At 56.8% G+C, this 25,668-nt stretch overlaps 2 protein-coding genes and 1 long non-coding RNA gene across 5 annotated transcripts in view; 1 reads left to right on the top strand and 2 right to left on the bottom strand.

The window, feature by feature from the left end:
• Positions 1-13,851, bottom strand: part of EEIG1 (estrogen-induced osteoclastogenesis regulator 1) — a gene marked incomplete at its 5' end in the record, with an annotated part of 33,752 nt that extends 19,901 nt beyond the window's left edge. For both annotated transcript variants that reach the window (XM_084494246.1, XM_084494245.1), the window contains one exon: positions 13,706-13,851. In XM_084494246.1, coding sequence (XP_084350372.1) covers positions 13,706-13,851 — 146 coding nt within the window. The remainder of the gene's footprint in view (positions 1-13,705) is intronic.
• On the top strand, positions 12,942-14,842 carry LOC311421850. 2 transcript variants are annotated; one of them, XR_014685078.1, is made up of 3 exons: positions 12,942-13,409; positions 13,843-14,338; positions 14,712-14,842. It is a non-coding gene; the product is annotated as an uncharacterized lncRNA (long non-coding RNA). The 2 variants fall into 2 exon arrangements; XR_014685079.1 differs by lacking the exon at positions 12,942-13,409 and adding an exon at positions 13,421-13,621.
• Positions 14,843-23,174: 8,332 nt separating this feature from the next.
• On the bottom strand, positions 23,175-25,252 carry NAIF1 (nuclear apoptosis inducing factor 1). The gene is made up of 2 exons (XM_084494248.1): positions 24,505-25,252; positions 23,175-23,913 (listed from the first exon to the last, which is right to left on the bottom strand). The coding sequence occupies exons 1-2, from the start codon at positions 25,031-25,033 to the stop codon at positions 23,450-23,452; spliced, it is 993 nt and encodes a 330-aa protein (XP_084350374.1). The 5' UTR covers positions 25,034-25,252; the 3' UTR covers positions 23,175-23,449.
• Between the last annotated feature and the right edge of the window lie 416 nt (positions 25,253-25,668).

The following is a 25,668-nucleotide window of genomic DNA, read 5'->3' on the forward strand; positions in this document are numbered from 1 at the left end:
CTTCCGAGGGGAGCTTCGAGCTCCTCGCCTGCCTCCGGCCCTGCAGCGAGCCCAAAGGGACCTCAAGCCACGTCCCTGGGCACCGCTGTCCCCGCAGAGCAAAGGTGTGCTGTGCAGGGAGCAGCAGGAAGGTGTTTTGGTGTGGCAGGAACCTGCCCCGTGGGAGCGATGCGCAGCAGCAAGCCGCTGGTTTATTGCTTTCCCACCCCGTGCAGAGCTAACAGCGCGCCTGCTGAAACCCACAAACCTCCCCGGGCTCAGGTCTCACGCACAGCCTTCCTGCAGCCCTGGAGGCAGGCGGAGGAAGGCACGACCAACAGATTTTACATTAGAGATGTTTACTAACTGCGATTTTAGTGCCACGGACAGAGCAGCACTGTTACAGAAAGCCACGATGCTGACCGTGAGCTTGCTAAAACGAGCGCACAGGGAAAGGCTTCCAGAAAGAGGCCACGTGTAGGAGCCACGCTCCCCAGGACAAGCCCGGGGTCTGTCCCACAAGGCAAGCCAGCTATCAGAGCACCACAACAGAGATTAAAACTTCTATTTACAGCCCCAAAGCTGAGCTGTGCCCAACTGGGTGTGATGCTTCACACACAACCCGCTGAACCCATTTGGCCTGACCCATTTACAAGAGTGGTTGCTTGGCTTGAGCTTTATGGCAGCAGCCATATGTAAGAGAGCTAAAAGCACGAAACATCCTAAAAAGCCTACAGGCTCGCTGGGGGGGGGGGAGGCAGAGACAACAAAAATAGCTTCCCAACGCCAAGCACTGCAGCAGAGCAGCGCGGCTCGGTCTGGTGTTGCGCACACAGCAGCAGATGTGGGCAAACCTCGGGCTAAACAAGAGGGTACAGAGATAAGGGCGCACAAAGAGCTGCTTATTCACGTCCCCTCCTCCTCACTTACACAAAGGCTGAGGGCGAGCTCTCCTCTTTGTGACGCCCAGCCCGCACGCCCACGGCCCCCAGCCTCCGAGGGGTGGCTCTGGGTGAGCTCCCCGGGGCAGAGCTAATCCCCGCGGGCACGCAGCGCTCCCCTCGCCGGTTCACCTCTTCACATGGCAGCACGTCACTGAAGCCACGTCTCAATGCGATCAGGCACAAAAAAAGCTAACTGTTTTAAGGAGGCCAGCCCCAGCTCGGATCCATTCACGGTGCAGATCGATAAGCTGCCTTCCGAGGGGTCCCGGCACTCCCGCAGGGGGTCTTCTGGGGAGGAAGGTGGGATAGGTGCCAGGGCGTTCCCTCAGGCACAAGGGAAAGGAGAAAATGAAACAAAATCAGGTCACCAGATTGCATCTGAATGGCATCACCACGCAACTCCTCCAGCATTTCCTTCCACGTGTGTCTGGGCTCTGCTTCCAGCTGCAGACACACACTGTTAGAATCAGAACGGCCCCGGTAGGAAGGACCCTACAGCACACCCAGTCCCAACCCTGCCATGGCAGGGACACCACCCACCAGATAAGGATGGCCATGGCCTCATCTAACCTGGTCCTGAGCACCCACAGCCTCTCTGGGCAGCCCGTACCAGGGCCTCACCGTCCTCTGAGGGAAGAATTTCCTTCTAACATCTTATCTTACATCTAACGTCTTATCCAAATCTACTGTCTGTGAGTTAATCCATTCCTACTTGTCCTATCTGTGTTATGTGACTGAGCAAGAAGTCACTCTGCTTTTTTGTAACCCCCTTTAAGTACTAAAAAGCTGCTGTGGCAGCTCCCTGGATCCCAGCTCCCTGGATCCCAGCTCCCTTAGCTCGCAGCCTGGATCAGTCCTGTGCTACGCCCCGGAGGATACAGCTCCTATTTTAACCAGGTTATCTACTGCAAAGCCCTAATGGAAGAGGCACCTTTGGTAGGGCCTAGGAAAAGCACCCCAAGATCCCCCTCCCAAAGGGATGTGCTGAGGTCTGTAGCCAGCAGCCACACCACCGGGCTCCCAGCACACCGAGGTTTGCACCATCCTCAGGCACAGCTCCTGCTACACACACAGGGCCTAATTGCTGCTTTACAGCACGGAAAATACAAAAGGGAGGTGAAAATACACATAACAGAGAGCGAGCCTTTACCTAGCCATTAGCTGGTTTAGGTTTACAATCCAGAAGCTGTAGGTGGCCCCAAATAACGGCTCAGGAGCGGGCACTCGAGTGCAGCACGTATTATTAAGGCAGGCTGCATCCCTTCCTCGACCTGCTGCCAAGTGCAGGTAGGAAGCAGAAGCAGGGAAGAGGCAGAGATCTCAGCCTGGTGCTGAGAGGTTCAGCAGAAACGTATTCCAAGCAGGAGGGGTGAGAGAGAGACCATCTTCCTCGGGGAGCACCACGCAGGACTGGGAAACGGCTGGATAAAAAAATCGTATCGAGACCCAGGACAGCTCAGCCTGGCTCTGTGGATATAAAAAATCAGTTACACAGAGGGGTTTTTGTCTGGCACCAAAAGGACCTGCCGCCAGCACCACGCCTGCCCTGCAGCTCTGCGCTCACCCAAGGGGCAGGAAGGTGCCCACGGGCTCTCTGAAGGCCAGGTCTGAGCTCTGATGCCTTTGGAGTGAAGTCCTCACGTGAGCCGGAGGCAAATACAGCAGAAAGGACACACAGCAACTGTATGGGGAAGACAAAGCTAAGGGAAGCAGCTTCGGGTACTGGTGAGAAGCCAGGGGAAGGCTGAGACCACCTCCAATTGCGGCGAAGATGGCACCACGATGTGCGAGGCGGGGAAGGAAAAAGCCAGAGCAAAACCCAGGTGAGCATGAAATAGCAGGATGCTATTTCCAAGAGCGATTTCCAAGCTCTCCATAAAAATGAGCTGCTATCGGGTCGGCGAACAATTGACTTTTTATGGCTTTAAGCTTATCTCCAGCGGGCTGCTTCCAAAGACACGCAGCTTTTTGAACCCTCCAAGAATAATCAATCGCGATGAAGGTGCACCGGGACGAGGCAGGGAGCAGCAATACCTGCTGCAGAGCGGGGCAGCAGCCAAGCACCAGCAGCAAACCCTCCAGCAGCGTTCCTGCTGGGCATTACCAGCTTCAGCTCTGCCTGGCCTCCACACATCCCACGTGAAACCCCATGTGGGGTGTCCCTGAGCTGAGAGCCCTCCAGTGCATCATCTCCTGGACCTACTGTCCGGTGTATCCAGGGCTCCCAAAACCTAGCATCAGGGCTCGTTTTAGAGGGGAAAAAGAATTTCCAACCATTTCTTGCATCTAAATCTTCAAACCTTTAAACTGTTCCTTTCCTTTAAACTCTTCCTTTCCTTTAAACTCTTCCTTTCTGATGGTGGTTATCAAAAATCAGCACGCAGCCGGTGATGGAACGCCACAGCACAAGTTGCTCAGGGAAATAAAAACTGGGCCAAACAGAGGAAAAAAGACACAGGATAATGAACCTTGAAGACAAGCTCTAGAACAAGTCAGATGAGTTTTGGAAGGGTGAGTGAGGGTGGAGCATGGTGAGGGCAGGAGAAATGCTCTGACAGACGGCCAGCGAGCGGTGAGGATGCACACGGGGCACTTCAGGCAGGGGACGTGTGGCACAGGCAGCTTTGAGGGTTTTATGTTTTTTTTTTCTGCCCTCTTGAATTGAAGAACAAGCGGCCATCAGGAAAGCAAGGACGAGAAGGGCCTGTAGCAGTGAATATCGTGCAACACAGCTCCTGTTACATCCGAGGGCTGCTCGCCACATCCCCAGCACACCAGCGCCTTCTGGGCAGCGGCCAGGGACCTGTGCCAGGAGCAAAAACATCCCAGGGACCCAAACTCTTCAGTGTAAAGGAAGGAATAGCTGGAGGGGTGACTCAGTTACCGAAATCCAGGTCTGTAACAGTGCACAGATTGAAGGCTGGAAGACACCTTGGCTTTTTATAAAGCACCCGAGCGCACTGAGTCAGCGCCCCGGCTCCCACCTGCATTGTTCTGAGCTCATTTGGAGCTGGATGAGCCGAGCAGGAGTCAGGTGCCAGGCTGCCAAATCCAGCACCGGCGCTTCCTTATCGTAAGCAAACGTACGAGTATTTACAGAAAACACCAGGAACAGCTCCACCACGCTTGGTCAGCCCTCAGCTCTAACGCTCCAGCTGGATTTCGGGGGACGAGACCTCTGTGGGACTGGAGAGGAGAAAAGAAAACCTCCCAGATCCCCCAGTACCTGCGTGCCCTTGGGACAAATCCCAACAGAAACCTGCCTTGCAGTTCTAACAGGGAGAGGAACCAAAGCTTCAGAAAACCCCACGGGTTTGCTCTGAACAGGCGCTGGCAAGGTGAAGGCAGGTTAATTCAGGCTCCCCGGGACAGCACAAGGTTCTGTGACACCGAAGCTTGGGAAGCCTTTTGCTTGTGGCAGCCTGTGGATGTGAAATGAAGATTGGCCGATTACCCGCTGCTGATGTATTTATAAACTTGCTTCATCCCCTAAGTGTTAGCTGTCAATTTGAGCGATTCCAGCTTTGCCTTTGGCTGCCTAAATTTGGGCTCCTACTGAAGACAGACAGCAACGTAAAATCCAGCAAGGAAAACTCTGGGGATGTCCCTGCCGTGAGGGGTACAAGAGACAGCCACGACTCCGTGCTGCAAGAAAGCTGTGCTTGTGAACGGATTGTTCTTAAGAAGAAAAAAGAAAGCCCCCTTCCCAAGCAAAAAACCAAGCCCCAGCCACACAGTGAGATGCCATGGGACGTGGGATGGGATATTCCAGGGCTCTGCTGGGACAGCGAGTCTGGAAAATGAGACCCCTGGAGGAAATCGCCACAAGACGAGGAGCAAAATCCCCGACACAAGCAACACGTGCACTGAACAAATCTGTTGGCCTCCGAGGCAGATTTATGGCACAGGAAGCCATGCTGAAGCTCAACTATTCGAGCTCCATCCTGTGCCAGTATCGGCCCCGTTTCAGCCAGGAGAGCTCGCCGGCGCAGCCGTCCCCAAGAAGCCTTTGTAGTGTAAATTAACCTGCGCACGAGGCCAAGTTCGTTTCGGGAATAATTTCATTAATACCGCGTGATGTAACATCACTGCAATTTGGCTCGAGTGTGCTGAAGAGCTCTTCAGTAAATAAGCTGCCTGAAGTCAACCCCGGTGCTAAAAGTATGTTTGGTTACCCAAGAGGTACCACCCTGCTGTGCCCAGACACGCTCGCAGTGAATCACCTCCACACGGCACGCAGCTCGTCAAAAACAATGAAATGGTCCAGGAAAACATCCCTTTGTGGGCTAAGACCAGCTTTGCCCTCCCATCGCGGATGTTTTATGATGGCTCGTTTATAAAGGCGTTGTTCAGCAGCACGAACCAGGTCACTGCGCTTAAGGACAAGGCTTTAAGGACAAGGCAGAGGCACGCTCTCACTGCACCTCAGGCCCTTCCAGCAATATTTGGTGCTGCTCATCTGCAAAAAGGCTGCTCAAAGGTCTGCAGGTCTGCAGATGACAGAAAGCTGCTGGACAAAGCCAGCTGCATCCCCAGCTCGTCGCCATCCCGGCGGCAGCAGGCTGGCAGTCCCAGCGCTGCCGGTCCCCGTTCTCCTTTCCCATCTTTTCCTCTTGCCTCAACTCCGGCATGCGTCAGCCCCGGTGTCACGCTGCTTCAAGACGCAGAGCTGGCAGAAAGGGACAAATTGCCTTTTGGCTAGATTTTATCAGTTTAACACCGCGACAGTGAGGTCAGAGGAGTGCCAGAGCCAGCATGGGGGAGAGGAGGGGGATGGAGACACAGCGGTCGGATCGGCTTCAGATCCTCCAGACCCACAGCTCGATAAAGGCAGTTCTCTGGGACCGACAGCCCGTGACGTAACGGCACCCTAATCACAGAGGTAATTACACAAATTACATCTCGGTTAGGAGCAGGACGAGGGAAAGTGCTGCACTTGGTGACACACCAGCCTGTGCTGGCTGTGCCACCAGGAGATGCTCGGCTGGGCTCTCGCTGCTCGCCTGCCAGGAGCAGGTTTTGGAGGGTCGGAGCATTTACCTCCCCCAGGGCTGTCACCACCAGCAGCACTCAGACACATCTCTGTGATCCTCCTCTGCTGAGAGCCCCTGCAGTCGGAGACGAGCAGGAATCCCTACGGGAGGGAAGGCAGCACGCAGGTTTGTTTTGAAAGAGCAGTCGCGCTCGCACAGCGAGCGGGAAAAGCCATGGCCATAAACCTACAGCAGAAAGCAGCCTTAAAGAGAACAGCGGCCAAACACCAACAGCTACCCCCAGGACCAGCAAATAATTCGACAAAGCTGGAAGGCAGCAGATATAGAAACAGCTGTAGGAAATCCACTGCCCCTCAGCACAGCGCTTCCCCCGGGGCAAGCAGCACTGCAGGCTACTGAGGGCACCGATGAGCAGCTCTGAGCTCTGCACTCGAAAGGAATTCGGCATTTATGCAGATGTAACTGCCTGGTGTTAGCCAAGTATGAAATAAAACACAACAGGCCCCTGACAGGAGCCAGGAAAGGAGCTGCCACGCAGGGGGGCTGCTGCATGATGAGCTGCAGCGAGGCAGGCAGCCTGGCCCCGAAGGAGCCCGCGCTGCTCAGGCTGGGAGCAGGACACGAGCAGGACCTGGCACAGCCAGGCTAAGGCAGTGAAAAAGCTCAGCCACTGCTTCGTTGTGGTGCGATGGAGCATTAGGAAACCCCAAAAGATTGCGGGATTATAAATAAAATCCGAGATTCCTGCCTCACAGTCAGCAACGTGCGGGCACGGTGATAATGGGAAGAATTGGGGAAAAAAAACAGGAAAAAGCATGGTGAAAGCCACCAAAAACCCTGACACCACACCAACCTGACCTTTGCTAAGCGTGGATAAAGCCTGAGAGTCTGACAGAAAGCTGGTGGCGGGGTGAACAAACCTCCAAGCCTGTTTTTTTCCAGCCAAGCCTTTCCTTCCCCTTCTCCTGGCCATCAGTGCGTTGCGATGAGCAATGTTATCCCCGAGGGATGGAAACAGCAGTGACTGGGCAGAGCAGAGGGTGAGCAACCCCCCGGCAGCACTCATTCTGCAGTGCTCACACCCACAACTTGCACTCGAGGAGGAATGGGACCTCCAGCCGCAGGGCCTCCGTCAATCACTAACCCCGGAGCCGTGAGCGATCGCCTCTCCGCAGCCACTTCCCACAAAGTTTTATTCTGGGAGCAAAACGGAGGTGGCTGCCCCAAACTGAAGCCCCGAGGCCGCGTCCCATTCATGGGATTTTCTCCTCCCGTGGGTTCCTCGTTCTGCTTTGCCATCGCAGAGCCAGGCTGGAGCATGGTGCTTGGTAAAGGGCCCTAAACCAGACCTCAGCGTTCGTTTTCTGCACTGAGTGATGAGAAGGGACTTGCCTCATTTCAGCTAACGCACAGCTGGGGAGAGTTGTAATCCCAAAAACGTTTTCTAGCTTTAATGGGTTTCTTATTATTATTTTAGAGGGCACATTTTGGAGCTGGTTACCCAGCACACGCAGGTTGATGCAGCTCTGTAAAGCTGCCTCACCGATCCGTGCTGCAGCTCCCTGCTCCTCCCAGCAGTTACCCGCGTGCTCCCTCCCATGCAAGCAGCCCCGGTGCTTTCAGCCCCGACTCACGGCGCTCATTTCTTATTTTGCGTACAGCAAGGGAAGTGTTTTTAGCTTCAGGCCCATCTCCTGCAGCAACACGGGACCTTCCGGCACCGGGCCTCCTCTCTGCAACCAGATTTGATGAATTGAAAGGCAAGGCGTGATGTGATGGGCGTGATCCTGCCGGCCCACTTGTCTGCGGGGAAAGCATCCGCTACAGAGACCAGACCCTTACAGAGCCTCATCTGGAGCATCCTGTCTCTGCAGCACTTGCCTCCTCCCAAGCCTCTGTCTCCGTGTGCTTCCTGTGCGTTTTCCTTCTCATCCCCATCCCCTTTTCCCCATCTCAGTGTTATCAATCGAGCTCCACGGCAGACTCACGAGAAGCACATGGAAGTGACACCCGTGACGCCCTCCAACCCCTCCGAACAATTCCCTTTCTTGCTCATCGGATTACCAATCCCCCGAACAACACGGCCGTTCATCCGGCGAACACAGGCACAACTGTTCGCCGCTGGGAAGAGCCTTTCAGGCGCGGGCTCGAGGACGGGCTGCTGGGTCCCGCTGCGTGGTACCAGAGCTCCCGGTGCCAAGCCAGGGTGCTGCCCTGCATCGTGTGTCCCAGCCAGCGCACAAAGGCATCGCGGGGATAACCTGCAAGAAAAGAAACCCACCTCTCATCCTGCAGGTGCTTGGTGGGGCAACACGAAATAAATTCAACCACCTGAAATAACACGGCAGGGATTTCTGATGAGCCCCTGGGCTGTTACAAAGGAAACAGCAGCTCCAAACCTCTGCCCAGGATATTCCTAAAGGCGGCTGATGTAGACGTAAAGAGCTAGAGACTAATTCCTGACCCGCTTCAGCTCCGGCAGGGCAGGGCTGGCAGCGCAGAGGATGCGGGACACATCCTGCCTGAGCAGGGAGGCCACGCACAGCCACATCCGTCCGTCCTCGCACGGAAGGAGACCTCAGAGAGCACGGGGCAGGTGATGGTGCAAGGGCTCACCGCGCTGCTCCTCCTGCTCCCGAGCAGACAGACGTGCCCTGCAGCAAAAAGGGGTTCACTGGGAGCGAGGAGCCGGAGATCTCTCCTGAAACGCTAGCAGGTGTAGCTTCCTGCAATGAAATGATAAGAAATAAATCTGTGCCTGCCTCGTTTGTCTAGAAAGTAGCACCGGAACAACTTGCTGTTGGCAGCTTACGGCCTGTTAAAATACCAACAACCGTGCAGAGACCACAGGCTGCCGAAGGCATGCCCGAATTCCTCCCAGATACAGCCTCAAAGCTGGAGTCAACGCTGACGGCAGCTAGAGAGCACCGAGAACAAACAGGCTGGAAGCCATTCAGGTTTCCCCCTGCATTCCAGAAATAAATACGGGGCTTGAGGGGAGCGGGGGGCACCCTCTGCTACCTGCCCTTGTCCTCAGCCAGAGCAGATTTCGTTGCCACCCCGTAAATCTGCTGGGCCCCAGCCCCGAGGAGCAGCTCTCGGAGCCGCGGGCTGCTCAGCTCACCCAGGTGAGGCTGATCCCAAAAGTTCGCTGTCGGGCACTGCCAGCCCCGAGGGGGAAGCCTGAAAGCAGCCTGCACCCAGACACTCACAGCCCACCAGTCACCGAGCCTGGCAGTCTGATTCTAAAACCCCATCTTCTCCTCCCTGCTGCCTGCTTTCCCCACGTCAGCTTCAGAAACCGAGGGGTGCAGGCGTCAGGCCCTTGCTGTGCCCAACCAGGCGGTGTTTCTGCAAGGTGTTTGCAGAGGCTGCCCCCACGCCTCTCCTCCAGCACTCCCGGCCCTTTCCTGAGGCTGCGGCCAAGAGCAGGAGGTGACCACGTGGAAGGCAAAGCTGCTCCGGAGCATTAACGCTCGCTCTCTCGACCCACATATCTGGGATGTTTACACACGGGGAAGGCCTACCTTTTCGGACACGTTTGCAGCCAGAGCATTTTTTAAAAGCCAGCAACCCTCCTCTTTCTCCTCTGCTGGTTTTCTTCCCCTCCTGGCGAGGCTGACTCCAGGAGAAAGCAGTCACCTCGCCTTTGTTTTCAGGCAGGCAGCGGGGAAGATTTACACCTCCGCGGGGCTGAAGCAGTCCTGTAGCCTCTGGTGAGCCAAACTGAGGCTTTTCTGGCCAGAAGGAGCCAAAGAGGGTAAGCCTGAAGGGTCTCTAGCATCAGGCATGACAGCTATTTATGTGAATTTGTTATTTCTAACTCGCACCACAGACAGCTGGGTTTCAGAGGCTTGCACCTGCCCTAAGAGGAGCTCCTGATTCACCACTTAGGGCACTGCTTTTCCCCTTTCCTGATGTCCTACAGAAAGGGACGAGGCCTTAATCCACGGGGAGCTGCCGGCACCAGGAGCCTGCCCCAGCCCCGGCGTTTCCTGCGGCTCCACACGCACGGGCGGCAGGAAGGAGCCTCTCACCCCTACCCCGTTACAAGCTGTACGAACATCCTCGGTTCAGGCTGCAGCACCGAAATACTCCGAGGCCAGACCACACCAACAGGCAGGGATGGCTCTTCCCAGATCACGACTGCTCCCCTGAATCCTGCCTAAAAGCTGCTGCTGGGCTGCGGGAGGCAAAATCCAGCCTCTGGGCTGACTGGGGCTGCAGTGCCAGGAGCAGAAACCAGGCTGAAACGCCAAATGTGCTCGAGAGAGCGTGCTCACTAAGGACATACCGCCTGAGATGGACAGAGACACAGCCTGGGTTGGAATTTGGGATTTTTTTGCCTTCAGAAGATGACGTAGAAGGTGGGAAATGCCCTCAGTGCCGTTAAACTCTTGCAAAAGCCTTTCCTCTGGAGTCAGCCAGGGGCTTTCAGAGCACAATCCCTTCCTTCAGGGCCAGGAATACCGGAGTGGAACTGCTGGCAAGCTAACGGAACGAGGCAGGACGAGGTGGAACAAGGCAGGACGAGGTGCTGGACTACGTGGCTGACACCTGGCCTTCCCCCTTCACATCACACAGCAGCAGCACTCCCTGCCAGCAGCGGGATGAGGAGCAGCTGGCCACCGCTCCGCATTAATTGTGACCCCGTAAGCAAGCAGGGGTTAAGCAACTCTTCCCCCGCTGTAATACCCAAAGACGTAAGCACACGAGCTCCGTGGGGCCGTGGCTTTAGGCCGTGCTCCTGGCCAGCCCCGCTCCCTCACCCCGCTGGATCCCAGCCCTCCCTGTGGGGCTGTTTGACCAGCATCTGGCCAGGAACAGCGGCGCAGGGCCCCTCGGAGAGCTCGGACCCGGTGCAGGATGCAGCAGCCCAGCTGCTTCGCACAGACGGTTGCCATGAGCACAGCCCCGTGCCTGCTATTTTTAAAGCTACTCCCAGGCAGCTGAACCGTACTGGTACCGGGATTAAGGGGTACTGGGATTAAGGGGTACCGGGATTAAGGGGTACCGGGATTAAGGACCTTCGAGGCACAGACCAGCACCTGCCCCAGATGCACTTCCAGAAGACCAACTTCTAAAACCCAGCAGCGGCAGAGCCCCAGACCATGGGCGGCTGTCGGGTGGGTTGCTGTAAGCTGCAGCTGGTCTTATCCTCAGAAGACCTGCCAGAACATCAGGAGATGATTTTACAAACGGAGGAGGAGGAGGAGAAGGGTGAAGGGAAATTTATGGCTGCAGCTCGAGTCACTGAAATACCCGCGGTGTAACTGAGGCCTTAACACAGCACGCGTGGAAGGAGGGCACCTGACTGTGAGATAAAATGAAAAAAAAACACAAAACCAAGAGGCAGATCCTCAAAGCGATGTGCAGGCAGGACCTGGACCTCTTCCAGAGCACCCTCAATTCCTCAGAGGGCAATTCCTGAGGGCACTTTATCCAGGTTCCCCTCAGGGACCCCATGGGGCCGAGGCTCTCCGCTCCCAGGTCACTTGAACCCGCTGCCACCCAGCAGCTCCGCGGCCACCCCGGGCTCACCACAGACCTGCACCAGCTTTCGGGTCACCTGCTGTGAACACCCTGAAAGACATCAGTTCCTGGAGAACCTTATCTTCCCAGACAACCCTCTTTGTTCCTCGTCATAAGCCACTTAATCGAGGAAAAAGAAATCCCAACTTGGCACGTCCTGTATCTACTCCTGCCCCCTCCGTTCACAGACCCCGAATGACGTGGGACACCTCGTCCAGATCGGCTCTGGAAACACACGGACACCGGGAGCTCCTGGTCTGCTCGGTCACAGCTGCACACATTTTTTTCTTGCCACAGCCCAAAGGGACTGCAGAGCACACCAACACTGACACCAGTGGTTCATGGTGGGACGACCCGACAGACCTCCCAGCTCCAAATGGGACCATTTTGGGAAGCGGCTGATTTCAGGCAAGCAATCACAGGCCCTAACTAACCACACAGACTTCCCAACCACCACGGATACAGCATCTACCTCCCAATCCTTCCCCAGACCCACACCATCTCAGAAAGGTCACAGGACTGGAGCGCAGAGCAGCCTCTCGGTGCAGTAACTTCTCCCTGCTCCTGGACATCCAGCCCTCTCCAAGTTTCTTTAACTGCCGCAGCAGGAAAACATTTGGAAAAGGTCAAATGACTCAATACCACCGAGAGAGCCGTCACGTTTCCAGCAGGACCAGGTTTCCACGTGCTCCCGGTTCGAGCGCAGAGAGGCGAGGGGAAGGCAGCACGCCGAGCAGGGCACCGGGGCTCAGCGCCCGCGCTTGGTTTGAATCCCAGCTGGTGTCGGAGCTGGAAGGAGCGCTGCTGAACCCCAGCCAGCTCAGAAAACAGCCCCACACAACCCGCAGTGTGCTCCCAAAGCTGCTTGCGAGGGCAGCGAGGAGATGGGTTCGGATGTTTCCTAGCACAGGCCCACCTGAGCCAGCCCCAGTTGGACTGGGTTCATCGCAGCTCCGGGCAGCAGAGGGGTTAATTCCTTCCCAAGTTCACACACTGCCCAAATTCCTTAGATAAGCCGCTTCCACCAGGCGCAAGGACCCAGCCTCAGGGGGGGAAGGCTGTAAGGAAAAGCTCTTTTGATAGATTTTCTTCAAAAGAGAAATTAATTCACGGCCCATTTTTGGCCGCGTTCCACGCCCACAGTTTCTATAGACTTCAGCCGAGGTTGCACCATGCCTCCAAAGGGAGGAAAAAAAAGGCTTCGAGCAATGCCCTGCCACTTCTACTCCCAAATGTTTTACACTCGTCCAATAAAGTCTTCTCTCCCAAAATAAAAAAGCTCAAGGCGCAGCACCACAAGGAAGAAAACCAGAGCAAAACAGGCTTTGGTGCTGCGATAAAACAGTTAGCAGCAAACCCACGCTGCACCTTTAAATGCAAGTACTCGCTCAGGAAAGCAAAAAAACAAGTTGGAAAGCCACCGAAGGCTTCCTTCACATAGCCAGGCAGAAAGCAAGCCCAGGCTGTTACGGAATTTGCGTTTACATTTACATACTGCTGGTGATAGTCTACGCGCAGAGCTGGAAACAAAGCAAGTTTTTATTAGCAATTAGCAGCAGGAGCGGGGACAGAGCTGCCTGAAGGAGCCTGAGAAATGCCAATACACAAACAACCTTATAAAATGTGCAGCGGACCGATCCCGATACGAGAAATCATACGGAAAAGAAAGTATTGCAGCTATAAAGTGGGGGAGACGCCATGGCGTTTGCTCAAGGAGATAACCTGTATCTTTAGCACTGACAACCCTGACTGCAGGCAGCAGTTTTCCCTTGCACAGCAATTTGCAATGCAAAGGAAGCTCCTTCCACCCTCACCACCAACAGCAACTCAGAACCCAAAGGGGAGAGCAAAGTCAGAAGGGGCCGGTTTGGTCAGCTGGACGCGGTTTTCTTCAGAGCTAAGTTTCAAGTCAGGCATGAAAGCAATACGGCAAAACATCTGAAATAGTGTGAACACTGGGGTAAGGGGGGAGAAAAAAAATAGAAGAGGACATCATCCTTAAACCCCATCTCTCTTGGGGTGCAATCTCTCGTTCCCTTCCTCTCCACGGCTCTGAAAAACCCCGTCCGTCTCTGAGCAGCCACCAAAACCCAGCTGTGTTCTTCCCCGGCTCTGGAGGACGGCGTGGCCCTACAACAGAACTCCTGAAATCACAGCCAGGGGTTGCAAGAGGTAGCCAAACGCCAATCCACTCAATTAAAGACTAACCAGGAACAGAAGGCCAGCCAGGAGGCAAGCCCGCAGGCGGCTGCTTACCTGGTAGACAAGCTTGCGAAGTCTCCTCCATCCAGCAGCCTGATCTTACAGAACAGAACCCCATTGACGAAGGGGACAGCAGTCAGCTCTTCCAGAGTAAAACTGGTCTGAAATTTGAATTTCTTCTTCTTCATCAGGAAAGCCATGGGCAAATTCAGCGTGGAAAGCCCGGGAACTCCAGACGAGACGGGGAGGAGCGGCTCAGCACACACAGAGCCGAGCAGGGGAACAGCTCTGGCTCCAGGGGCGTAAATTTAGGGGAGTGAATTCCAGTTCAGTTACAACGAGGGCCCGGCTTCAAACGCGCAATCCTCTTCTCTTTGGTGGTCGGATCGGGCTGCTGGATCATCGCCACGGCAGGCTGCAGGTGAGGAGGAGGAGGTCAGGTTAAACCTCTGCAACATCTCCGAGGGAAAAGGGAGGGAGGGAAGCACGTCTCAGCTCCAGACCAGCAGGAGCTGTCCCCGTGGGAGGCCGCTGCGCTCCGCCTTCAGCAGAACCCCTCCAGGAAGCATCTCTCGTGGGGAGTCATCTTGGGTCTCCGAAGAAGCCTTCGGTCTGCGTGCAGCACATGCGGAGAGCTGCCAGCTGCTCTCTCCTCTTCCTGCGCAGCTCCTTGATGCAGGTCTGCAGGTCAGCCTTTGGGAGGGAAATGAGGAAATTAGTCCCAGGCAGCCTCGGGCTCCTCCTCCTCCTCTAAAACCTGTTTGGAGGGGTAATGTTCAGCCCAGGCTCATACCAATCTGAAGAGGTATGGCCCCAATTAGCCCGCTCCCCATATCCTCCGTCCCCTTTTTGCCTAGGGCAAGCTTCGCCGCTGTCATCATCCCCCTCCTAATTTCTGTTTGCAAAGCAGCTCACACAGATCTGCTCCATTTCCACCCATCGGCTCCAGGAGCACTTTGCAAACCAGATCAGCCGAACACGCAGCCTGGCGAGAATACACAGAAACGTCTCAAAACATGCCAAATCTGTTTGTTTGTTTTTTTTCCCTTTTTCCGAGCAGCCCTACGCGCCAGCACCTGTATCTTACAAATGGAGCACCCAACGCAGAGGGGAAGAAGGGCAGAGGAAGGCAGCCGGCTCCGGCTCGCACAGCACCACCAAACCAGGTCACCGCCTGCCCCAGACGCTGGGTTTTGGGGCCGGAGGCGCTCGGGGCGCTGCGGGTTTCAGCAGCACCGTGGCGGTGAGGCCGAGGGGTGCCAAGGGGCCGAGGCTGTGACCAGGGAGCAGCCCCCAAGGGGATGGCAGGAATGAAATGGCAGCAGAGGGGCCAGCAGGGCTCTGCGCTCACTGCCCTGCCCCAGCACCTGGGGGCTGGGGGGGCTCCAGGGGGTCCCCAAAATGTACCTGGGGGACCCCAAAAGGACCCCAGGGGGATACAAGGGGGACCCGGGGGTCCCTAAGGGGATCCAGGGGGGCTTCAAAAGCACCCGGGGGACCCCAAAAGGATCCCTGGGGGCTACAAGGGGGACCCAGGGGTCCCTAAACGGATCCTGAGGGGCTCCAAAAGCACCTGGGGGCCCCTAAAAGGCACTCGGGGGGCTCCAAGCGGGACCCGGGGGTCCCCAAAAGGCTCCTGGGGGTCCCCAAAAGACACCCGGGGGGCTCCAGGAGAGAGCCGGGGGTCCTCAAAAGACACCCGGGGGTCCCCCAAGCGGCTCCCGGGGTCCCCCAAAGGCTCCCGAGCCGCAGCCCCCAGCCCCGGCCGCCCCCTCCCGCCGCCCCCGGCCCCGCACCGACCTGGGCCCGGCCCCCGCCCGCAGCTCCTGCCCCGCCGCCGCTCCGCGCGCTACGCCAATGGCGGCCGCTACGCCAACGCTTCCAGCGGCCGCAAGGCAGGGCGAAGGGACGGCGCCGCTTCGTGAATAGCAGCGCTACGCCGGGCCCCTCCCCTCCGCCGCCTTCCTCTCCCCCCTGGGGCCGCGGGGAGGGAAGGGCGAGAGCGGCGCGGCCCCATTGGGTAGGAGGAAAGAGGCGGGGAGGGTAGGAAAGGGCGGTGATTGGTCGGTTTGGGAAAGGGGAGGGGAAAGTCGTGCGGGGATTGGAGGAGGGGGCTGTCTGTTTCGGGGAAGTCCCTCCCCTCCCGGCTGAGGGAGTGGGAGGGAGGCGGGCGGCTCTGTGGCGGCCCCGGGGGTCGCCGCGGTGGGAGGGGGGTTTGCGTGCGGCCGGGGCGTCGTGGGGCCTTCCTGCCCCACAGCGGGGTGCTGGGAGCCCTTCCTCGGGCTGAACAGCCCCGAGGTGGCTTTTAAAATAATTGTTTAATCACAGAATGGCCTGGGTTGGAAGGGAGCTCTGAGATTATCTCGTTCCAACCCCCTGCCGTGGCAGGGATGCCGCCCACCAGACCGGGTTGGCCATGGCCCCATCCAACCTGCTCCTGAGCACCTCCAGGGACGGGGCCCCCACAGCCTCTCTGGGCAGCCTGTGCCAGGGCCTCCCCACCCTCAGAGTGAAGAATTTCCTCCTAACCACTAACCCAAATCCCCCCTCTTTTAGTTTAAAACCATTCCTGTCATCCCATCATCATCAAATCGAGCAAGGAGTTGCACCCCATCTTTTTTACAAGCCCTCTTCATGTACTAAAAGGTTGCACTGAGGTCTCCCCTGTGGGCTCTGGGGTTTGCAGGGCTCGCTGAGGGGGTGTCAGGGCTCCCTGAGGCACACCTCAGCCCCCGGGCCACCAGCATGGCACTGGGGGCGAGCTGAGGTGTCTGCACCTCCCTGCGGGCTGGGCTGAGGCCATGGGGGACGCAGCAATGAGGGCTTGGGCTTCGTGCCTGTCCCATCCTCAGCAGCCTCCAGGTGCCCGGCAGCGGGCTGTGGGGCAGGCTGACCTGCCTGGGATGGCTGCAGCAGGAGCCTGGCCCTCCGTGTGTGTGAGATGTGCCAACTGCTTCAAGGCAGCTCCTGGCCAAAATGGCTCCCTCCTGCTGAGGTGTCGCTGCCCTGGCCCCGGCTGGCGGCTGGGCTCCCTGGTTAGGCAGGATTCCATTGTTTAAGGGCAAGTAGAACAAAACGTCCCTCCTTGTCCCAGAGGAGGCTGCAATCACCGGCGTGATTTGCCTATTTTTTAAGGTTAGGGATGTGCCGAAGGAGCCGTGTTGCTGAGAAGTTGAGGCTGGTGTGGGAGGGAGTTTTCCCAAGGCTGATTTGCATGTCTGGCAAGGCCTGGATGAAAGGCTGGGAGTCCCGGCTCTTTTTGCCAAGCTTTGATGCCCAGACTCCTTGCCTTTAATCTTTGCCATCTATGCAGACGGTATCAGAGCTATCAAATCATTTTACCACAGAATAAGTCTTTTAAAAGTAAATCTGCTAGGAAAAGTGCACAGCAACATACTTGGCCAGCACGGGCTTAGACCAAATGCTTTGCTCCGATTCTTGTTTACCAGGTTAAACAGATCCACAGGCCTGGGACTGGGAAAACATTTCTTGTGTTGGTGCAGTGAAACCATCGCAGGAGATGTCAGCCTTCCCACGTAGCAGGGTTTTGTGGAGGCTGTTTAAGGCTAGGGACTGAATCCATCCCATCAGCTGATATTCAGCGCTTTCAGTGCCTCGAGACATCAGTAGAAATGGGCTGTTTTTTTCACTTTGTTTGTTAATTTACTGGGAAGGAGCCCAGCCTGCTAAATATTTAATATTTGTAAGCTGGGATGCCTGAATGCGGGAAGCATCTGAGGAATCCAGCCCGGTCCCTCACACTTCTCATTCCCCGAGCATACCACCGACAGACGTGTCAATCTTCCACTTCCATCGCCACGTAAAGGCCAAATGATCTCTGTTTGCAGTGTGGGAGGAGGCCTCGTGTTATCTGCTGTGATTCACTCTGATAAATAACCTCCTCGGAGGACTTCTCTTGTTTGTAGCAACAGCCTCACATGGTAAAGTTTGCAGGGCTTTTAATCCTCGCTGCTCTCACGCATATTTACCCTGCAGTTTTAGCAGAAATTTCTCTTGAAAACCTCAGTGTTTTTTATAATTAATGGTATAATGTGACTGATGTTAAAAATAAACTGATTTGGAAAAGTGCCCAGAGAGCTGCTGAGCAGTGTGTAAGATAGCAACCGTAGCCGATTCTCAGGGGTATGTATATTTTCCTAACAAAGGCAGCCTCATGACTTCGAGATTACATCTCTATTAGTTCGAAATTCACCCTGTTGATTTTTCTGTGTTTATGCTGCATAATTACTTGTGGACGAAGCCACGTTTTTTAAAGGAGCAGTGCTTCTCTGAGGGTCTCCGGTGAGCCCTGCTGGGAGGGATGTCGGAGCCCGTCGGTCAGTCTGGGCCCCGTGCAGGTAGCAGAGGGATGGGCAGTGTGTCTGCCCATCCACTGTCCCACTGGCTTTGTATTATTTTCCGATCCAGGTCCAAATTTTTTGTTAAAGGGTCGTATACACGATCATGGTGCTCTGATGTACATTAATTCTGCTCAGCCCAGACCCCAGCGCCCAGCTCTTTATGCCGGTGGTTGCTCTTCCCTGACCCCGGCCCCGCTGTGCCCGTTTCACCTCTGCTCCACCAGCCTCAGCCACGTCCTTACCCCGTGCTCTCCCTGCCCCGAGCCTTTCCTGATGACTCTCCCCGGCGCTGCCACCACTTCCTCAACTTTTGCTGGTTCAGGGCATTATTGTATCAGCCGGAGATAATAATTTATCGGTTTGTGTTCTGCTTAATGCTGGGCCTCACCTCTGCTGCTGCTGGAGAGGTGCCAGCCAGGGGCTGGGATCTGCGGGCTCTGCTTGTCTTGGGACCAAGGGGCAAGCAGGAACAGAGGCGGCTTTTCTTGCCTCCTCCCTCCCGACTTAGGGTACCGGGATAAAGAAGCGGGGAAGAAACGAGGCAAGATAAATTCAGAAGGGACACAGCTCAGCAAGGTGAAGTGAGATAATGCGTTTGGTGAGCCATCAGATCCTGCCTCGTATCCCAGAGGAATCCCAGATACACGAGCAAATCAAGCCCTGTAATCTACATCATCAGCGTCTTCCTCTGGAAAACATCATCAGACTAATCCATTTGTCCCAGCAGCCAAATGATTAAAGTTTGAAAACTAAATTACACAGGGTTGCTGCAACAGTGTAAACACATAATGGCTTTCCTCTCTTACATCTGGAAGCTCTGCTGTAATACCCTAATGGGCTGCCAGTCCTGTCACCCGCCCCCCAACCAACCAAACTACAAAAAAGATACCACACGATGCTCTCTGCTATAAATATTCTTCTTGGCCAAGCACCTGCAAAGGCACCTGCTGCCTGGAGCCGTGCAGGGAGCTGTCATCCCCAGAGCTCGGGGATCCCCCAAAGCGGGGCAGGGGCTGCAGGACCCACGGTGGCGGTGTCAGCCCTGCCTGCAGCGTGCTGAACCCCCCCCTCCCCAATTCTGTAAGGTTTTCCTGGGGTACGGTTGTCCTAAGCTTGCATCTTCTCCGCTTAATTTAATAGCCGGCTGCGAGCTCGACTTTGATCTGCTTGGGGTTTTCGCTAGTTCCATATTTAACTGGGCTTATCACCATAAAAGCCAGGAGCTGTTTCACTTTCTGCACCAGGCTGGGTTTCCTGTTGGCCACGCAGAGGACACACCTGCTGGGGGGGTTGTGACCCGCCGGGTCCGGGGATCCTGTTATCCTGTTATCTCCGGAGACAAAGGGAGCACAGGAATCTGGAGCCGGTGGATTCCTTTCCCCAGGCACGTGGCCAGACCTGAAAACCCAGCTGCCTGCCTTTGGTGTGTTTGCTGGTTCCCATATCTGCTCCCGGCTTCCTGGGAACATGCGGCGGGGCTCTCCGCTTCTCGCTGGGAGGCCACGGGGCTGCTTTGCCACTCCTAAAACCTTCAGAGTGGAACCTGCTTTGCCTCGGGGCGTGCTGCAGTTACTGAGCCTTCCCCCGTGCTGGCATCCCCGCTGCCACCCTCGGCACCTCCACCACCCATCTGCTGATCCAGGCTTCTGCCTGCAGCCCCGGCAAGCGCCGCTCTGACCCCAAACACAGCAGGAACAACCAGGGGACTGCGCTCTTCCCCTGTCACGGCAGCTTTTTGTGCGGGATCCCAGCTAGAGGCAACTCACCCCGCTGGGGCCGTGCTTCTGCCCCACACAGGATGGCACCAGGGGCTCCCGAACCCAGTTTACAGGCCGTGGGGGCTTTGGGCTGACTCGCCTGGAAGCTGTGCTGGGCATCTGTGTAAGCTGCTCATCAGAGGCTTTCAAGAACCCTAAGAACCTGAAACGCCTCAATTTTCATACTGAGCTAAGCAGGCCACGCTTCTGTTGACAATACCTGTTGGCAATAACTTCTCAGATGGCAACAGAAAAGAAAACCACAACCCGACGACCCAACTGCAGAGTGCTTTGCCAAAACAGCCTTGACAAACTAAGAACATGTCGGAGGAGGCAAGGCAGGTTGGGTGGATGTGCGGATGATATCAGCCTGTCTGCAGGATCGGCTCCCAGAGCTGGCAGGGAGCTATTTCAGCGCGCTGTGCCCGTGGGATGCTGACACATTCGTGTGTGGCCTCGGAAAGAAAATCTTCAAACCGGTTCCTTTGGTTATAAGGAAGGAATTCATGCATTTTTTATCATGTGCCTGCCCACTCTCGGTGCTGCAGTGAACTCATCGCTGCGAGCCCCAGCATCACAGCCCGTGTCCCCGTTCCCAGGCAGCCCAAATTTTCCATGGCGAGCGGCGTTCCTCCTCCCTGAGCTCTGCCCGTTGAATTTCTGCCTCCGTGGGCTCTCCGACCTGAACAGACCCAGCGGTAAGAGGATGAAGCAGGCCCACCAGAGGGCTGGAGGACTCGGGTGATTTCTGAGACCATCCCTGCGGCGCCCAGAACCCTGCTGCAGGCTGCAGCTCGGCATCGCCGCGTTGCGCAGTGCCATCTCCTGGAAGGCCGTGCCTGAGCTGCGCACGCCGCTCGCTGCCTGAGCCTCGCGACCAGGTTTTTGCTCCTGAAGCACCCGGTGGTGCCGCAAGCAGCTCGGCTGCTGCCTGGATTTGCTACTCAGTGTGCCTCCTGCCCCAGCACAAGCGTTTCTTCCTCCAGCAGCGAGAGGTCTGCAGGATGCCGCTCACCGCCGGCTGCTCGTCCTCCCCTCCGAGGCACAGCACAGCCCTGCACTGCTCTGGGTGCTGAACACAAATCTCTTGGTACAAAAAGATCAGCACAGGAGTACAAACAGCCCTCTGTGAGATGTTGCCTCTTAGCTTTTGTTCTGATTTGGGCACAGATTCCCCGTTCAGCGCCATGCCGTGTGTGTGTTTGCCCCGTAAGCGCCCCGTGTGCCCGGCCCCCCTGGTTTTGGCTGTAAGGGACACGTTTTTCTCTCCCTCCCCGAGCACGATGACCTTGAAATGAGCCAAGCCCCTAATGACGGTGCTCACCCTGTACTTAAAACCTTGCTACAGCTCTTTAATGAGACAAAAATGCGCACGCGGAACTCGCTCCCGAACGCTGCCGGCCTGACTAAGCTCCGTGTTTATGCTGAAAACACCAGAAAAATGGGAGGTTCCGAGGGCAGCGCCTTCACTCCTCTGAACAGTGACACCTTGAGGGCTTCGCACCGCCAGGACGAGCGCTGATTTCAGTCGGGAGGCTGGCACCGCATCCCTCCTTTTGGGCTGGAGCAGCCGGGAGGTCGGTATCCCTCGGGAGTCTGTCACACGCGGGGAGGTTAGGCTGTAAAAGCTGTGATTTGGGGGAAAAAAAAGAGCACAATTATGCAAATACAAGGCCACAAAGTTCATAAACGAGGAAAAAACCTACCGTGACACCTGGCTGTTCACAGCTGCCTTTGGCTGTTTCTCACTGAGCCCTCTGTGCTGCTGACTTGGTTTCACGAGCTCACCTTGCCCCGCAGCACGCCGACGGACTGCAAACTGTTTACCAAAAATGTGTTTTTTTTATTAAAATTTATATTTGCAAAGGAGAATAAAACACAAACGAGGTAAAACACACAGGGCAGAGCTTTTCGCTTTAAAAATAGCCTTCAGTTGAGCAATTGATTTGACTCCACGGCGTCTGAGAGGAGTCAGGCGAGCGTTACTCACGCGGCTGGTGCCAGGCAAGGTGGGAAGGCGCCGCTGATGCCGCCCTGACTCAGCGCAGAGCTGTTGGTGTCAGGGGGTCAGGAGTCCTCTCGGGCCCAAGCCTTGGGGCTGCGCTGTTCTTTTCTCCGCCCTCAGACTTGCAGATGAGAGGAGATCACTACAGGGGCGGGCAGCAGGAGCCTGTTTGCCTCCTGCTCCAACCGGGGGACCCCAACCCAGAGGACCCCCTCGGCACCTCACCATAACACACGTAAAGGTTTCGTTTGGTTGTGCCAATTCACTCCCTCGGCAGTCTTTGTTCACCACTTCTCAGCCCCACAGGAGATGTAACAGCAAGCAAATACCAGCTCTGAAAAGGTTCGGTTTCAAAAGCAGCATCCGGCAAGCACCAAGCCTATTAAACGTGAAACGCTCTGCAAGGCATGGGGCAAAGAGTTCTGCTTCCTTCTCTTTAGTTTTGGAGTTTGTTTCCATGCAGGTACACATGGAGCTCTGTCTAAAATCTCATTTAGTGCCCTGTGACACTGAACCCAGCAGCCTGAGCGCCTCACGAACAGCGGCTGCGAACGCTGCCCAACCCCGTGTAACCGTAGGAAGGGCTGAGCTGAGCCTCGCAGCCATTTCTCAGCCTCCTGGTCAAAGCCAGGAAACTAACCCGGCTGAAATAACTGTTAGCAGGCTAACAAAGAGCTGCTGCACTGCCTCCAGCTCTGAAAAATGCAGAACAAACACCACCACCAGACCCAATTCATGCTCCAAACCTCGCTAAAACGAGGGGCTGACAAACCCCTCAGGGTTGGGAGTCGCTGCGTGGCTGAAGCCCTCTAGTCCGGGCCCTTTAATGGATGAATGGATCAGGGAGGTGACAGAGCAAGCGTGGCGAGGCAGAGCTGGAGCTTCGCCTGCAGGCCCACCTGAGTGAAACCTGTGTGTGCTCCGACACGCAGCCCAGGGCAGCGCCTGCTAACCAAGGCGCGGCGTTTTCACCTCTGCCGAGTTGAAAGTGCAATCTCCTGGCCGCACACAGACAGACGAGGTGAACGCTCTCTTTTAACCCAATTTATATCCTAAGGGGACATGGGTGGGATTTAAACCGCATGTAGGCTCGATGCTGGCCTGCGTGGGCTGCATTTCGTGCTCCCAGAGCAGCATCCACCACTCGCAGTGCAGAAAGAGGGCTGAAGCGCCGCTGGCACCGCGTTTCCAGCAAATGCTTTGAGCAAGAGACAGGAAATCACCCACGGCCATGCACCAGTTACAGTAACTGTACCTTGGCAGCTTCAGCACTGTGATACAACAACCAGGCTCTCCCTGTTACAAGGCAGCTAAAGGCGAGAGGGAGAAAAGGGGGGGGGAGGAAGCGAGGTATCAGACTTAGGAGAGGTTTTCAAACAAATATAAAAATAATTATCGTCTTTTCTACGTTTTTTTTAAACAAATCTATTGTTCTGAGGAACTAAAGCAACCAACGTTACATTCCTGCTTTATTACACACCCGGCTACCCCTCTGCATGGTGAGTCTGAAAAGGCAGCTTAGCATAAGATTAGGGGAGAAGAAAGCTGTCCGGGCTCGGCCAGCCTCCCAGGCGAGGCCATTTCACACCGACAAGAGCTCGCAGCCCTCGCTCCGGGCCCAACGGCAGCAGAGGCAGTTTTGTGTTCCAAGAAAGACGTCCCAGCATCGTATCTTTCACTGGATAATGCCATCTTGCTGCCCGGCCTGGCTGGGGTCAGCAGTCACCGAAGGGCTGGGCGTATTGCTCTGCAAAAACCGACGGAAGTCCTTAATCATGGGGCGCAGGACCTGGATGAGGGCGCTGAGCGCGGCCTGCGTGCCTTCCATGGCCTGCGCCTGCCGCTCCTGCGCGCACGCCTGCACCTCCTGGGAGCGCCGGATCATCTGCAGCAAGTCATTCTGCTGCTCCAGGTGCTGGGCGATCTCCTTCACGTGCAAGTTGGTCACTCGCTGCTCCTGCAGGAGCTTGGCTGAGTTCAGGGCGATTCGGCTTTTCAGCTCCTGGGGTTTGGCCGACACCTCGTGCTGATGGGCCATCATCTCCAGGGGCGCCTCGGCCGTAACCGTCGCGGGGGCTTCCGTGGTGCAGTACTCCACGACGCCATCCTCCAGGCTGTGGTAGGTCGTCTCCGCAGGAACTGAGAACAAAGGACAGAAAGGGGTAAGGAGCAGCGGCAAAAGGAGTGGTTTTATCTACAGGACTATTCAATGAAGGTAACTGTAACACTGCCTGTTCGCCGAGATAACGTACAGCAAACAGTGAGCGCACAAAATGAGCTATTTAAGGCTGCTCCACCCTCATCTCGGCTTCCTTCTGGGGTGTACACGCTAAAGTCCAAGGGAACAGGGCACGCTATGTCTGTCTAGACAAAATCCCGCTTCAACCTGCAGTTCAGCGGGCTCCTTCCAAGCACCATTCACCAACTGACGGAAGGGCAAAGGCCCAGAACGGCGCTTATCAACCAGACAGCTCCTTTGGGGCACACCAGGGAGTCGGCCTTGGAGATATTTCTCCCTTTGCTTTTGTTCTGCGAGAAGGGGACCGCACAATTCCTGCTCTTAAGGCCGACCCCAGCTGTCAAAGCCGACTTCCAGTACACGAACACCTTGGAGCCGCTCCCCTACAGCGCTTTGGGAACAGGGCTTTTCGTTACGGAGTAACTTGGGGTGGGGATGGGGAGGCTCCCCACAAGACCTCCAACCGCACCTCGTGCGGGCGCCGCACTCACTCTGCGTCAGCGTGACGGTGGCGGCCGCGGCGGTGATGGGGATCTCGCCGCCGTCCCCCGCGCCGCACTCCCCGCCGGGCAGGCTGATGATGGTGGCCTCCCCCAGCAGGTTGCAGATGCGCTGCTGCATGGGCGTGAGGATGACGGGGGCGGCCGCCGCCCCTCCCGCCGCCTCCTCGCCCTCCGCCGCGCCTCCTCCTCCTCCTCCTCCTCCTCCTCCTCCTTGGCCTTCGCCGCCTTGGCCTTCCATGGCGGCCCGCACCTGGGCCACCTTGCGGCGCACCTCGGTCTTGAGGTCCGACCACTTCTTCTTCACCTCGGGCAGCTCCCGGCGGCAGGTGGCCACGGCGTTGACGCGCCGCAGGATGTCGTGCCAGGCGGCGGCCTTGGCGGCCAGCGGCACGCCGGCGTTGAAGTGGTTGACCAGCAGGTGCTTGCCGCGCTCCAGCTCCTCCACGATGATCTCCACCTCGCGCTCCGAGAAGTTCATCTTGCGCTTCTTGGCCGGGGGGGCCGGCGGCGACGCCATGGCCCCGAGGGGAGCCTCGTGAAGGGGCTTCGGGGGCGCCTCGAGGGGTCGCGGCCCCCCCCGGCTGGGGAGGGGGGCCCGGGGCCCCTCAGGGCCCGGTGGAGGCCGCGCGCCCCCTTCCTGCTCCCCCCCCCCAGCCGCGGCCCTTAGCAACCGCCAACGGTACGCAATTTGCGTACCGCCGGCAGCCGGCGGGCCCCGCTCAACGGCCTCCGCCCTGCGACACTGGCGTAATGGCTTCCAGAATCAGCCCCCCCGTCCCGCCGCGCCTGGTTGGGCCGCAAGGCTGCTCGTCACCCGCGGGGTCCCGCCCCCCCGTGGGAGAGACGCGCGGCTATTGGTTGGTCGGTCTGTCCGTCAAGCGGAGGGGCGGGGAGGTCCCGCCTCCCCGCTTCCCTCATGGCATTGGGCCTCAGTGAGGCCGGGCCCGCCCCTAAATTTCCCCGCTCTAATCCTATTGGTTGTTTCCCTGCCAATCAACGCACAGCGCCCACCCCCCTCTGGAAGCTGCTGGGTGCGCGCCACGTCCGTCAAGATCAAACGGATGCCGGGCTCGCGATTTGATTGGAGCATCCGCAGCTTTTCCCCGCCTCCCTCCCGGCGTTTTAACCAATAGGCGCTCGCTCAGCCCTCCC

This window comes from Aythya ferina, assembly GCF_964211825.1.
Source record: "Aythya ferina genome assembly, chromosome: 20".
Taxonomy (NCBI): Eukaryota; Metazoa; Chordata; class Aves; order Anseriformes; family Anatidae; genus Aythya; species Aythya ferina.